This window comes from Falco cherrug, chromosome 11 (assembly GCF_023634085.1).
Source record: "Falco cherrug isolate bFalChe1 chromosome 11, bFalChe1.pri, whole genome shotgun sequence".
Taxonomy (NCBI): domain Eukaryota; kingdom Metazoa; phylum Chordata; class Aves; order Falconiformes; family Falconidae; genus Falco; species Falco cherrug.
In genome coordinates, this window is record NC_073707.1 from 22,364,314 (window position 1) to 22,380,620 (window position 16,307).

The 16,307-nt window shown below is 39.6% G+C and overlaps 1 protein-coding gene across 1 annotated transcript in view; it reads left to right on the plus strand.

The window, feature by feature from the left end:
- Window positions 1-16,307, plus strand: part of PSMD1 (proteasome 26S subunit, non-ATPase 1) — a 75,638-nt gene that overhangs the window by 41,350 nt on the left and 17,981 nt on the right. The window contains exons 17-18 of the mRNA XM_055723286.1: window positions 7,423-7,537; window positions 10,580-10,696. Of these exons, the coding sequence (XP_055579261.1) occupies window positions 7,423-7,537; window positions 10,580-10,696 (232 nt within the window). The remainder of the gene's footprint in view (window positions 1-7,422; window positions 7,538-10,579; window positions 10,697-16,307) is intronic.

A 16,307-nucleotide genomic window follows, 5' to 3' on the forward strand; every position in this document is an offset into this window, starting at 1 on the left:
AAAATAAATCTATCTGTACTTGAAGTCTTTACCAAAATTTCCATTGGATAAACAGAGCCTGTGTTCACTCTTTCTGATTGTACAGATAAAGCTTGTTTTCCTTCATCATTGACACTTGAGTTATTTTTTTCTTGTTGAAAGACAGCTGGAATTATTACTATGTTTTGGAGATGGAGCTATGGGCAGTATGTTTCCATAAAAAATGGAAAACAAATAAACCACCAAAGTATAGTAAAAGATAGATTAATCCTTTACTTTCAGTGATCTCCTTCTGGGTGTGTGTCACAAGCAACTCTTCAGGTCACATCTCTGAATTTAAAGAACAGAATTAAAACTTCCAGGGGAAAAAAAATAATGCATCTATCAGAGCCATCTGCTGATCATCAGCGTGTTACTGGTGCAAGCCTGTGTTGGAGCTAAAGCATTATCTTGAAAGAGGGCTTTTTGTTTGGGGTTGTTTGTTGGGGGTTTTTTTTTTGCTTGGTTGGGTTTTTTACTTCTCACACTTTCACAGTGCAGTAGACACTATCCCTCAATCAATTCGGCGTGGGGGAAGTATCAAGAGTTACAGAAGCGTAATTTTGAGTTCTGTATTACCTCTATAAATTTTCTTCATAGGTCTTGCTATCAAGAAGCATCACTGTTGGCTAATGTGGTAAAGGTGTTTTGGTCAAAGTGAAGATCAAGTGTTTCCACTTCTCTGGAATGCCTCAGTGGATGTTAAAATGTCATTTATATGACAAAATCATCTTTTTAGCTACTGGAATGACTAAATTAAATACGTTGGGAGAGGAGAGGCACCTTGATGAAGCACCAGCAGAAGGCTGTACTGTTGCCTGAAGATTGCTCTGGTGAAATCTGCATAAACGCATTCATACCTAATTGAAAATGAAATTATTTTTTTAAAATGCAGATGAAAACAGTTTTCTTAAGAACTTGCAGAGGAAGATTATATGAGTTTAGTTGCATTAGGCATGTATACCTGCTTGGTGCAGATGGCTAGAAAACTTATCTGCGTTTTGTGAGGTTTTTTTAGCTCTCCCAGTTTTGAATAATTTGAGAAACATATCCTCCTTCATAGATACGGATCTGCAGTAGTTCCTTCACTGCATGCTTCTGGCTAGGCTTTTTATGCAGGCCTGTGTCCTGCCCCCATATCCAGCTCCTTTCCTGTGTTAATGATGATAAACCTTAAATTTTGCTAGACCCCACTCCTGGTCCACTGTACCTTAATATCTGAACCATGCATAGATACTAATTTTTTTCCCCATCCCTTCCTGTTATTTCTGTTTTCCGATTGCCAATACTATTTTATTTGAATGGAGCCATGTCCACGTTAGATGTGAGCTGACACTGGTGACAGTGTTGTTCAGCTGGTGCATATCCTTCAAGTTCATCTGCTGTGCCTCTTGGCAGTGCTCGGCTTCATCCTCCTGACAGTGGGAGGCTTCCTAGAAGTTCTCATTCTTTAGCAATACGTGCTTAGGCAACCAGGATGCATTTCAGAAAAACATTGTGGAGAAGGAGGCTGTGTTGCACACAAGAGAGTTGCAGGAAGCTCCTGGCAGGGGAATATCTTGGTATTTTTTTGTCAAGAGAAAAAGAGACGGGGTTTACACCCTTGCATAATCTACATCAAAATGTGTCTGTCTGCATTTTTCTCTGCAGTTTTACCTTTTCTATGTTTTCCCTCTGCTGCTACATGCCCCGCCTCCCCCTTCAGAAATGACTGCAAATTGTGCCATTAGATATCTGCATTCCTTCTTTATTAACTCATTTATGGATGAAATGAAACTTCTGTTAAGCTTTTCTTTTTTTTTAATCTCTTGGTGCACTACAAAACAACTTGTGGAAATAGTTCTGTATCAAGTGATTTATTCGTGTCCAATAGTTTACAGTCATAAATATTTAGAATCTTTTGAAATATGACTGGAGAGGAATCTAAAAGATATATTTGACATTGTTCTTTAATTCTCTGACATTTCATTTTTCAATGAGTTGTAAAGTCCTTAAATATTTAGACTAAAAAAATGTGTTAGTGATGCTTCAGGCGCTTCCATTTTTAGTCTCAATCACAAGACCACTGTGGTGGTTTATTTTCAATATCTGGTTTATTTACTTATTGATGCTATCTTAGATATACAGGATTTCATGTTTAAATATTACTGAAATAGTCCTCTAACCTTCAAGGTGTGCAACACTACAGAATTGGCAATAGGCTGTGCAAAGGTATTTGGATGTGGTTCTAACTGGGCTGTGATCTAAAACTAAGTGGAATATGCTTGAAGATATGGCAATCTGAGTTTTTAATTTGTCTTGTGGTGGTGTTGTGTGCCTCTTAGAAAAAAAAAAAAAAAATCAAGTGGATTGTTAAAACAGGATTGATGTATCTAACAATGTTCCTCAACTTTTGGTAGCCCAATAAGGCTCTTGTAGGTACAGCCTACTAAGAATTACAGTATCTGCAGATGGTGCAATTGTAATTACCTTCAGAAAATAAAACCAAACAGTTTAGGTACCTTACAGATTCCTAATAATGCTACTATATGAAATGTTTCATGGTGAAAAGGGAATGCAGTTTCGGGGTTCTCTGCAAATTATGGGGAACCTTCCATGGTCAACATGAGGGACTGAAAAGAAAACTAACAATTTTCTGTGTCCAGCTGATCTGAGTGGTTTTGTTCATGTTGATCTGAGTTACTAACAATTAACATATTGGGGTTTATATTGTGAATTTTTGTCCTGGAGGCTTAAGAAAAACTTTCTCTTCCTCTCTCTTTGGAAATAATGAAGAATGCAAGACTTTCTTTGGTTTCTCAGAAATTCTAGGGTGCTTACAAGCTAAGTATCAGCTTTTATATCAAGAGTATAACATTGATATGTGTATAAATATGTCATTTATATTCAGTTATATCTAGCAGATGAACATCCCCAGGAATGAGATCAAAGTTGAGGCTAAGGCTCAGGTAATTGGGCAGGAGTTAGGCAGCTCCTCTGTGTTCTGTCTGGTTATGGCTTCTGTGAAGATTCAAAATCCTTAGCTGCATAGTGTTCATTTCTTGTGGAGGTTTTGAGAGCAGCAGTTGATGAGTAAAACTAATAAAATGCTAGTAGCTATTATGTTTTACTGAGAATTTGTCATTGCTGTCTTGGTGCATCTTTGTTTTTCTTCACAGTTTTGTTTATGATTTCTGAAACAAACCGTTAACTGAATCTTGACGGAAGTCCTTCATCTGCAGCCCATATATCACAACAGTAAAACTTATTCTGGTGTAGAGTGGGAATAAAGCTGTAGCTGACTAATGTGTTGAAGCCCTTTAGAATAAACTTGTACGCTTTTTTGGCTTCTTGATTCATTTAGATTCCTGGTAACAGAACAAAGTTGAGGCTGGTTGAGATGTTGGCTTTTTTGTATATGGGTCTGGGTTCACTGACGTCTGTTCTAATGGCTTATGTAGGAGCAGCTGAGCAATTTTCAGATGAAAATGAAGGAAATAATCAGGCCGTTCTTTTGTCGTCGTTTTGCTGTTGTAGTAAAATGTAATTGCAAAAGCAAACTGCTTGAGCAAAACCAGTGTTAGGAAAAAAGGAAGGAACCAGTGCATTAAAGATAATTTGGTTTTTAAAAATAGACATTGCCTATCTTGCTAAGATATACATCCCAGTTTAGAGATGTGCCTTAGGCTTTAATGTAGGAATTTTTAGATTAAATTACTGGACTGTGTTATGGGAAGGTCAGACTAGAGGACTGTGGTACGTTGCTTCTATCCTCAAAATATATTAAATATAATTTAGGTTTAGAATTTTTACTATGACTTTTAAGAGGGTTGGGGGGGAATTGTGTCTGGAGATAAAACTTCTGCCCACTGAATATCCAGACGTTATCCTGATATTTCATGGGATGTTCTTTTTAACTTGTAGTCATGTCAGATGTCTGTATTAGGACTGACCAAGAGTAGCCTGTTCCTGAGTGTGACTTCTGATAAGCCATTTACCTTTTTTTTTTTTTAAGTATTTTAAGTTTTCTCACACTCTTCATTACTTCTCTCCCTCTCCCACAAAAGGTTTCTACTCAGTAACCACATTGGTTCAGCCATCAGCACAACAGAGTGGTAGAGGTCTTCAGTGGGGAGCCGAAGGGTTGGTCTCTGTTTAAAACAGAGAACCTGTGTGGGGCTTGGTACCAGTGAAGTGAAATCCTCCTCCATCAGCAGCAGGATTGTCCCTCTGCTGTGCTGAGTGTCCTGTGGTTGTGCTCGAAGTGAAGGGTGAAAGCCTCGGCCAGGGCAAGGAGAATGTGGTCGTGCTTTAAACATATTCCCTAACTGGATTACTAGTTGGAAGTAATGCCATGGGGGCATGAGTGCAGCCTGTAACTGTTTATGAGGGATTCTTAATTATTACTTTTTTTTTGGTCACTTGACAGAAATGTTTTGTGTGTTACAAATTTTATTAAGTGTGGGTTTGGGCTGATATGGGCTAACCTTTGGCAACAGTGTGTAGGACTTTATTGCTGAGACACTTTACAAAGCGAGTGAGGAAATGTTACTGCTTAAGTATTGATGCCAACAGTGCTCTTGTGTACTGAAGTCCTGTCCCTCTGATAAGCATTTTTACAAGACATTTCACTTCCTCAACCCACTTCTAATTCTGCGTGTAATAGAGAACTAGAATGGGAATACACTTGAAGATTGCAGGATCGAGAAGACTGTATTACTGAGGAAAGTCGGACCCATTAAGTAGCTTTAACTCCCAAAGTAGATTTACAGAAGGCCTCCTGTCAAAATGTTTGACCATTTTGTGGATAGATTTGAGAGAAAAGCATTTGGGAAAATGGCCACAAATAATTTAAATATGACTAAGAATTTCATAATCAGTGTACTTTAATCCTGATTTTATAATAAAAACTGTGTGGGAACTTCTGAGCTTGCAGACACAAAAGATGTGTTCAAGTTAATGATTCTATAAAATCCAGCTTTCTGAGCAGGAATTTAATGATTAATGCTTCAAAGTGTATAATCACATCTTTACCAGAAGATGTTTTTCTCTTCCTCGTGTCACAATCTGCCTGTTTAACGTTTGCTGAAGTAAAGCAAACACAAAGGTGTTAAGAGTCTTTGTGCAAGAGCTGAAGTCTTCTGTGCAGCTGAATGCTTGGGCTCATTTATTACAGGTTTTGTGACTCCTGGTCTCTACATCAGCTCATTTTTGAAAATCATTGTCAGCATCCAAGCTGTTATTTAAGCAAGAGACTGGCAGGTAGTTTTAAATGTCTTCTAGTTTATAGTCTTCACCTTACATCATTCTGTTTCCCAGCTCTTCCCCCTTCTTAACATTTGTCACCATAGCTGCATCTTGGAGGCAACAGTTTCCAGCAACTTTGCCTTTGTTCCTCTCTTCTTTTGTGTTGGTTGTTGGGGTTTTTCTGCTGCTGTTTGGAGGGATTTGGGGTTTTTTGAAGGTAGCGATGCTAGATAGAATTCTCTCCCCGTGCAGATGTTTTAGCAAAACTCACAAAGAAACAAGACACTTGGAAGTAGGGTAGGAGACCTGGGTACTTGCTGCTATTACTGCTGAGGCATTGAGTAGCCTCTGAAACCTGGGTGCCTTCGGGTCCTTTCAGCAGTTCTTGGGGAGGACTGGAGCCTGTGCAGTGGTGCTGCCTGTCTGCAGTCAGCTGGATCAGGAGAGAGGGCTGTGAAAAGTTCAGGACTAGTTATGAGACGAGACTATGGGAACACATTAAAATGAAAAGAGGTAATAGCTAGAGTAGAAATTAAGTGATTTTGTATGTAGAGTATAATTGGAAGTGTGAGTGTGGGGTTATATGAGCATGTCTTCTGTCCCCAGTCACAATGAAAGAAGACAATGAACCAGATTGTTGCTTGTGAAGGACTTTTTTTTTTCTTTTTCTTTTTTTTCTTGTTTTCTATGATTCAGGCATTCATTTAAATAAAACTAGTGCCGGAGCATACTCTATAATGGTTTTTCTACCTCTTGAGTTGAGTGCTTTGATAGCATCAAGTAGGATCATTAAGTGTCTGTAATTCCTGTGTACAGCAGATACTGCTGCTAACCTCCATCTTCCAGTGTAGCAAACATAAGAAGGGAAGCTAAAACTAAGGTGTTTTCGACTCTTTCTTTATATATTTCAGTCTGAAATCAGTTTGTAGTCAAAGTAAATGGCTTGCAAGACTGCTTTTAGGACTGTGAATGTGACAATTAAAAAGCTAGTCTGGGCTGCAAAACACAGTGAGATGGAGTGGATAACCAGATGATGTGCGCTTTGAAAACAGGCATAATTAAATGATTTGCGATTTATGGTTTCCTGCCTTTCTTTTTCATAAGCGTGTACTTGCCAGCTGCATTCCTGTGTGGCTCTTGTGTTCATGGTGTCATGAGATGGGGTAAATTTAACAGATCAGCTGTGATGAATGTGCTTGCAATACCTAGGAGTTCAGAATGCAGACTCATCTGACACAGAGATGCTTACTTTACAAACAATTTCGCCTTTGCTGCATTAGAAATGCTGAAATTGGCAGTGTACGATATACCAAGTGGTTTGTGTGGCATCAAAATCAATGGAGTGATAAATATGACTACAAACACAGGAAGGAAATGCATGTATCCACAGCTGTGAGTTCTGCCCTACTGCAGAAATGCTCAGTATTCACAAGACACTGAATTAGCAGCGTGTGCTTCTTGCTGTAGGAAATTAAGAGTTCGTCTCTCCCAGCACTGGGCTAGAAGTTCTGTTGCTGTAATGACCAACAGGACACTGTTTCTGAGCTGGTGAGGCATGGAGCATTTGCTCCCATTTTGGATCTCTGAAAAGGCAGCAGCATCACAGCATCATATTATAAGGAGGCAACAGCAGACATTGTTGATTGGAAGTGTGTGTTGTATCAGCATTTCCTCACATGCTTTGATTTACAGCAGTGGGTGAAGGTGAGGAGGAGTCAGCAGAAGCAGTGAGCAGAAAAGGGAGTTTGGGACCCACCAGCCTTGAAGGCTGATTGATACTGGAGTTGGGTTTTGTGTCTGCTGATGGGAGATTTAGTAATGTGTGACTCTAATGGAGAGTAAACCTCTGCTAATGGAAAGTCTGCCACAACAGCATGATTTCTAGAGATAAAGACCTCAATCTCAATAGATACATCATTCTGCTGGGTAATCTTTGAAAGGCAGAAAACGTGCTAAAAAGGAAGACTTCAGTAGCGGGAAGTGTCTGGTATCTGCAGCAACAGGGAAGTTTATGTAGTTGTGCGCTTCCTTGTTCTCTTAGTCCCTTTGTTCCATCCTACTGGTTGTGTTCTGAGAAATGCAAAACATACAATGTGGAAGAGCAATTGTAACGTTTCTAGTCTCCATATTTTGGAGAACAATAATAATAAATAACATTCTTTTTTTGCCTTTCTTTAGGACTCCTGAACAGTGTCCAAGTGTGGTTTCTTTGCTGTCAGAGAGCTACAATCCTCATGTGCGTTATGGGGCTGCCATGGCTTTGGGTATCTGCTGTGCGGGCACTGGAAATAAGGTGAGGACCAGAAGCATCTATTGCCAAGACTTTTTGTGCTCTCTTGCCACAGAGACATTTGTGTGGAAACATCCCACACACAGATAGATTTCTTGCACGTGTACACTGCTAGCCAGCTGGAGTAGAGCAGTGCTACTTTAAATTATTTAACTGTCCTGGTCATAGAGAATTCTTTTCCTCCTTGTACAGGGTAGATAAAATAGAAGAATGTTTTTATAGATTGTTGCCACATCCTTGGAATTTTGTCTTCAAAACTTTTCTTAAGAGTTTTCTTACTGTCAAGTTGCCACTGAGCTTTAAATGTATATTCACTACTCCAAAATCAATACTCCTTTGCCCTTGGAGTTGATCTTTTACAGATTGCTTTATGGGGAACAAGGGGGTGCCAGTGACAGGAAAACAGCAGGGGTGTTGCTTAACTTCTAGCTTCTTTCTTCTTTCCTGTGATACACGATTCATGGAAGATGCACATAGTAAAGCCAAGTGTAGTGAAATTTAATGAAATTTACTGGAGTTCCAGATGTGTAATTCACAGCCAGTAAATTTTATTCTCACTTTATAAGTGTCAGTGAAGGATGATTCTCACATATGATAGCCGGGACCTTTTAGAGTAAAAGGATTCCTACTTCTGCTGTGGGAAGTGAGCGGTCATTGGGACAAGCAGCAAGTAAACTTGGGGATAAACTTCATCTACATCACCCAGATGTGTGTATAATCTGTACTGGTACTGAATCGTAGTTTCAAAACAAATGCACAGCCTGTCCGTATGGAAGTAATATTTCATGCTTCTGAGTCTTTGATAAATCTCATTCTTATCTGTATTGTCCCTTCCTCAGCTAGTATTAAACACTTGGTCTGTGGCTCTTGCAAGCTGAGTGTTCCCCAGCATGTCACTTGTATTGTGAAATGTGTGGAATGCTGACATGCACTGCCTGCCGCCTTTAGTCTCTAAAGCGTACAGACTTGAAAGCAAACTGAAGGTCCTATTTTTATCCAGGTTGCTTTATTCTTAAGTGGAAGGTGGAATCCAGGAGCTAATTATTTTTAACCTACTACATCTGACAAGCTGATTTAAGTGGAAATGCTTTTAGTTGCACAAAGGAGTCTGGTTTATTTCCAGATACATTGTGTGATAAAGACCTAAACTGTCTGATTAAATGCAGAAATGTCAGAGCTTATGTTAGTAGGTTTTGAAGGCCCAAATATATTCGACTTTGGAGATCAGAAAGTTCAGCTTTTTGTTGTAGTAGATGTTCCATACGTGGTACTGAATGCGTGCCAAAGAACGAATGAGTCATCTTCAGGTGCAGAAGCATAGCCTCCAAAATAGCTCATTTGGCAAAAGCAGTCTAAGCACAGGCATGACATTATTCTAGAAGTGGTTCTTAAAAATAGTTTTTTCTATAAAATCAACTTGTTTTTAAAAGCCTTACCCTGACAGAAGGAACACCAAGAGGGGTCTGTGCTAGGAGAGTCGTGCACTTGACTGCATGCTCAGGTCCTCGGTTTAAGTATGGACAGGAGAGAGCTTCGTACAAGAGATTGCCAAGCGATCCTGTCTGACTTTGTAATCAGAAGATCACATAACAGATTAAAAGGGCTCTCCGAGTTTCTTAGGGTATATGCTGAGCTCTTATCTCTCCTGTTCCAGAGAGTATCTTAACAGTTTGCTTCGCGTGCTGTTTCAGAGGGCTTTTAGAAAGCCCCTGTGTTGCCACAGATGAAATCTATCTTGCAGCCCGTGGCTGTACAAACTGCTGTCTCAGGTTTATTCTGCTCAGATCTGAAGAGCATGGTTGCTGGAGGCTGGCTGAGCTCACTAACAACCTGCTGCTGTTGAAACAGGTGGTCTTGGTCCCTCCTGCCACCTTTTGTTCTGTCTCATGTCCAGTTCCCTAGTGAGCTGGTTCAGACACAAACTCTCAGAAAACTGACCCAGATAACACCATAAAAGGGAACAGTTCTCTGTTGAATTGTGCTGGAAAAGCTCACAGAGAGGTGCGACAAAGATTGCAGCTAGCAGGGGGAAAGGGAAGGGACTTGGTAGCTGAAGGGCAACTGAGGAAGGAGAGGGATCTCATTTTGGTAGCAGTGTGTTTAGATGAGCGCAGTTGTCCTGTGTAATATGTGCTGAGGACCTTGTATGATTAGAAATGAATTTGTGTCTGTAGTAATTCTGGGTATATTTAAGTCATGGCTTGCAAAGTGGCAGAACCGTAAATGGAGATGAAAAAATGTGCTTACAAGAGATTATTTAGTCTGAGATGCCTGCACATTGCCCATGCTGGTCTTGGGTACATCTAAGCAGCATCTATTACAATAGACTGTCTTACAGCTTTTCATAATCAATGACTGCATTGAACAGAATGCTTACAGATAGGTCATTGTGGATCGTATTCGTGTTGCATTTAGTTGGGAACTTACTGAATTTGAAGAAGCAACTGAGCATTTTGAAATGTTTTAAAAACCTGGATTTACTATACGGGTGCTCAGAGGCAGCCCCACCTGATTTAGGTTTGAAATGAATGCTTTCATGTGATGCTAAATGTTACAGCTTCTTACAATAAAGCATAAAGTCAAGAATGTGAGACCTGGATTGTTTCACCATCTCATTTTTTAACCTCCAACATGGTGTTTGATATCTCTGGTTCCTTTGTTCCTTATACAGAAGAGGAAGGTAATGCTGGTGTATTTTGTTGGTAAGAATGGCAAAGTGTATGAATAATTTATGTGTATGATTTAAGGCATGTCAGTAGTTCTAATGTGATGAATGCATCTGTTGCTTACAACAACTGTTGTTTATCTGTTGCCCTATTTCTGCACGTAGGTCTTGTTCCATCCATCACTTTTTTTTTCCTGATTTTTAGATTAAAATCCACAGAAATACAGGTTTCTGCTTCATTTACCAAGAACAGGCAAAATACATTTTATATCTGATAGCATCAGAGTACTGAATTCTGGGATACTAAAAATAACAGTATTAACTTTGTGACTGCTTATTTCTTGGGTTTTGTTTTTCATTTGTGTGTTCTTTTTTTTTAGGAAGCAATTAATTTGCTTGAGCCAATGACAAATGATCCTGTGAACTACGTACGTCAAGGAGCTCTGATTGCATCTGCCCTTATCATGATCCAGCAGACTGAGATTACCTGCCCAAAGGTAGTGTGGCATACTTTATCTACTGGCTTGTTAGGTGGAAAAATTGTCCTGGATGCCAGATCTTTAGGGTTTGGCACTGCATGTAAGTTTAGCAAGAAAGTGTATGTGTCTTGTAAAGAGCCAGAGCTGGATGCACAGCAGGAAGCTCCTGCATGGATCAGATGCTCACTTTGGAATGGGGGAGCAATGCACGCTGATTGAAACATGGTGGATAGATAACAGCATTTTAATTCTAGGTATTAATAAATGCTCTTTCTTAAAAGGTCTAAAAGCATCTTCGATGATATGAAAGTGACTGTCTTCCACTAACATGCACGAGGCCCGTATATTCGTGATTTATGTGAGCACTGTGATTTAGTGAAGAAGTTGGTTTTGACCGTAGTAGACTTAGTTTTGAGTGTTGTCAAGCTGCAGGGAACTCCTGTTGTAACTATGTTTCTTTTGTAGCTAGTCTTTTCAGGTGAAAGAGTTTCTGCTGTCAGGACTGGCTTAGTGGCTTAATAGCAGGTGCATTGGATTTTTAATGGAGTTTTTCTTTCTGCTCAGAAGGCAAAAAGGATGGCATGTGCAGTGTTTAGCTTTTAAAAACAGATTGCCCTGTGAATATATGACAGATGATGATATGCAAACATTTGTACAGGCTAAAGTCCACATTAATAGAAGCTCTGAGGTTCCCCATTTCATCTGCTCTGGTGAGTGCTGAGGCGGAGCAGTAGCTGGTACTTTGCTACTCATCTGTCATACATGGGTTGCTTTTGATGTCATTTTAGAAATTGAACTGTGATAAAAACAACCACTTTTTTACTGTATTTGGATGAGGAGAAAGAAAAAAAAATCTTTGGTGGAAAATTTTACTTGGGAAAGTCAGTGAAGGAAATCTACAAATACAGGTATCCAGGTATTTCCAAGTCATGGAACGTGTGCTGGCAGACAGTTTGTTCCTTGGAATTATTTAAAAAAAAAAACCACAACCACCCACATATAAAACCCCAAAAAATTCCACCAAAACCAAAAAACACCAACCAGTTAGTTTTCACTGAGCAGTATCTGGGATCATTATTTATATTATCAGAATTGTAGTTCAACTGAATAAGCCAGTGGAGGACACTTAAGAGTTAACATTAGATTCTCTCATCTTCTAAGATCCAAAGTCTCTGTAATGTGAAGTTGAATTATCTTTCTGAGGAAAGAAACTGCTTGTTGTTTTTATCATTTCTTCCTTGGTCAGGTGCTTGGAAAGCCAGCCATCAGTATAGGAGATTGGGTTTAATCATTCTCTGCACCTCTAATGATGGGCAAATTGTATAGCTCTTGTGTGCCTCAGTTTCCCACTTGAAAGAAATAAGTATGATACTTTCTTCTGTGAAAGGATGTTATGCGAATAAATTCATTTTAGTTTATAAAGCACCGTAATCCCCTTAGGATAGGAGTTGACACTGCTCCGAATCAGTCAGACTTCCAAGACAGTTGTGGATTATTTGCTGAGTCTGCCTATTGGAGTTTCAGTCTTCTTGAGATGATAGATGAAAGAGTCTGTGTATCCTAAAGGAAAGTGCAGGCAGGAAAACAGCTAGCAAAAATACAGCTTACTTGAGGTGTGTAATAAGTCAGATTTCTTTCCCCAGAAAGGCTTGGTAACCTTGACTTCAAAGGTATGTGTAATACCTAGGCTTGTTAAATTGGTGATTAAAATAGTTAGCTAGCAAATACAGGATGAGATATATAGCGTAGGGTTCAGTGGCTTGTTTAAAAATGGGGAAAGGAACTGAAAAAGCTTTATGCCAGAGCCTTGTTTGAGCCAGAATTTGTGCAGTGTTACATGACATAGATACAGAAGGCAATTCATTACCCAGCCATAGAAATGGGGCAGATATTAAAAACCGAAAAACAAAAAAAAACCAAACAGCCCCCCAGACCCACTGCAGATTATAAAATAATAAATCACTGAAATATTCTGCTAGTTTAGGAATTAAACACAGAGTATATAAATTTTGTTTTGAACACCCCAAAAGTTAGTTATAACCTTCATCGTTTCTTGCTCAAAAGTAAAAAAGGAATATTTTGAGGAATATGCTGTCAATTAAATTATTTATTATCCATGGGAAACTTTTCTTTGGAGCTCTCTGCCAGTCTGAAGCAAAATTGTTTTACTCTGATGTGAAAGGGTGGGGTTCAGTAAAATAGCCATTTTTGGATTATGGTGACATATTTTGATCTGATTAGATTCCTAAGTGGCATGCTGGTGCACTGTGTGCCAAAGCATCTAACCTGCAGTATGTGAATATTTGCATTACTGGGTAAGCAGCTATTAAGGGGAGCATGACGGGTTTCATATCCCACAATCTGTACGTGTGGTCTTGGTGGGGTTACAGAGGAACTAAATTTTATGTGTCATCTTATTGCTGCTAAATACTTTGTGGTGCTTTGCATATGAGAGACTTTGATTTTAGTAGTGACTGTGTGACCAGCTTCCTGTCATTAATTTTCAGTTTTTATCTGTTCTGGGATTTCATTTTATTTTATCGGTAAACTTACTGTTTCTGAGCTTTGGGTTAGAGGGACTTCTCTGGTGATAATTTGGGATGAAGATGGTAGCAAACAGTCTTCCTTGAACAGAAGTAGGTTTTTCAGGAATAAAATAACTTAAGTTTTGAGAGCTGAGCATTGCAATGCTAAAATGCTAGCAATGAACAGATATTTAAGAATTATTGTGGTTTAAAAGAAACCATTTTTCTTGTGAGAATGTAGATGTATGCCTTCGAAATCCCCTTTGTCTTCTTTCCTTTGTAGTAGTCTTCCTGTTTGTTGTGCTTACTCTTTATTTAAACAAATAAAGAGTTTAAATAAAGAGTTTAAATAAAGAATTGTCATTATACAATTATGCAAGAGGTCCCTTGAACTTGCAAGTTGCTTAAGTGCCAAAAGGGCTACGTAGCAAATCTTGTTTAAATCTGATTTGGCCTCTTTGCAGTTGAAACACAATTCCTTTGCATGCAGCCAGCATTATTTTTCAAGACCTCTGCTGATACATTTAAGAACCATATTAGTGCAGGATATAGAACAATAACAAGTTTATTTTGTGAAATGGAATCCTAAATTAGAGATATGATGAGGTGATTGTAACAGAAATCAATGACAACTTCATTATTTTTTTGTGATCTGCAGAGCAATTAAGACAGCAATTTTGGCAACAAACCACGCGTTTAACATCCTGAATTTACTTTTCCTTGCTTCTGTGTTAGGATAGTCATCTTGGCAATATGAGAAGATCATAAGCAAGGTCAAAGCTTTCCCTCTATCTTCTTTCAGTCATCTTGGCCTGTTATCTTTAAGATGTTGTTGATTGCGCTTTTTTTTTTCTCCACATTTAGATGAAATGCTAGGCCTTGGTCTGATGCAAGAATGATTTTTGCTGTATTCCAGTAGCACCTTCACATTCCTTCATGTAAGCCTGTTTGTTAGATGCTTCTGCGTAGGGAAAGAGCAGGCATATGCAGAATAACTCTCAACTTATGAAGGCGATGGGTAGCACATGAACAATTTAAAACCTGTTTTATTAAAAACAGATTCCTAAATACGCTTGTTCTTAAGAACTTGCATTTGCAAAAAGCATCGTGCACATCGCCTGCTACTGTTTTCCTTAGTTAACTGCAAGTCTTACTCTTAACAGTTTCATGGGCTTCATGTGCATGAATGTTGACTGGTGGAAAGAGAACTGGTAAACAACCTGATAAATGACAGCCCCTTGGGTTTGTGGTAGGAAATGGTGCTGTATCATTCTCATGTCTTAAAGCCTGTGTTGTTTTCTCAGTGTTTCCAGGGTTGCACATTTGGCTTCATTTGAAATCAGTGGCATGTCATTTTGGCCAGCACTAATTACCAGAATGATGGGTGTGTGTATTGTAGGCAGTGACTCATTTTGTCTTTACTAACGTTTCACTGCTGCTCCTGGAAGTCACCCAAATAAATTTCTTGATAACATTTGAAAAATTTTATAGCATTTGGAAGTGCTTGAAGATTTCAAGGGAGATACAGAGCCTGTGGGTTTCATAGCATGTTAAATAAACCTATTCAGCAGTTTGGGATGTGATTGTTGCTGTGGTTTAAAGGAAAAATAGTAGCAGATTAAAGGGCTCTACTAGACAAACCGGCAGATTTTGTTTCAACAGTTTATGAAATTATCTGTTGTCATCTTGGTCCGTTCTGTGGGAGGCAAGTGCCCCAACAGCAGAGGCAGAACTGAGCTTTTTGTCTGTACTGGTCTTGTTTTCTCCAAAGAGATGGAGCAATGATGCAGCCTTCCTGAACCACTACAGCTAGAGCTGCCAAAGCAGGCTTTCCCCAGCAGGAAGGAAGATTTTCAGCTGAGACCTGATCCAGCCAAAAAATCCCATTCCTGTGAAGTGTTTGCTTTATAGGAGCAGCCTGAATAAGTGTGCAGGCCTACTGTGCATTCCAGTGTCGAGGCGATCCTTGGATCTGGGTTTGCCTGGTCCCTGAGTCCAGACAGGTTAGTCTTCTACCCTTTCATAGAACAATTTTGCCTCCACTGATGTTAAAGTAAACCTTTGGAAAGGGCACACTTGCTCAATACATCTCCTGGTTTGGCAGTGATCCATGGCTCATGATGCACAGGTATGCAAAATTTATCTGAAAACAGAGCACTTTTGATATGGCACTAATACTTTGTATTCTTATAAGCAGACAACATAAGGACTATTTCTTATTGCAGCTGTTCAGTGCTGCTTCATTGAATGCCTGCTGTCAGCTGATTCCCTGCTATAACCTGTCTGTGTCACCTGGAGAGGTGGCAATTGATGGTGCTCAGGATTAGCAGCCAGGTTTCTGTCCTTTGGTCCCTTGCAGTTGTCAGTGTCCTGGTTAGCGAGCTGCCCTGCAGTCTCCTGGTGCCACAGCTGGTGGGTTCCTGGTGGGCTTGTTGCCTGGATGTTTTGGTCATCTGCTCTGGACTGATGTACATGTGAGTAGGAGCTGTGGAAGGCATACTAAGGAAAGGGTGCTTACAGGGGCAGCATGCCGTGACCAGAGGAGGTGGATGACTCCCCTTGCTAGCCCTGCCTCGCCTTTCCTGAGCAAAGCGTTTCTGCTCTCTGTCCCGAGGTGCTGCTCCATTACAGTCCACTGAACAAGCTTTGTAACATCTGTTTTTATAAATATTCCAAACCCAGAAGCTAAGCCAGAGTCGCGGGAATGATGTGCTCCAGAGGCGCTGGAATCCTACTGCTCAGTTCAGCCAGAGGAGTAGTTTTACTTGTTGCTTTTGTGTCTCTGTGTGTTTGTCCCAAATAATATCGGAAGACTTTGGTTCACCTAGCTGCATGTGATTGCCCTTGATACTGCACAAGGCTGTAAATGCAAACTAAGGTATTTTTCCAGTGTACAAGAGGTCAGGCATATGAAACAAATTATTTATATTAAACAGGTAAAGGTCAGTGTAAGCTTTTATGAACAAAAATCAGGAGAGTGTGAAAAAGCATAAACAGAATGAAGCAAGAGCAGAGTTCAGTCAGTATATCCAGAATAAACCTGTATTGTGTGTGCAGTATCTCTCTGCCACACATCTGTCTGTGTGACTGCCCTGAAAACATAT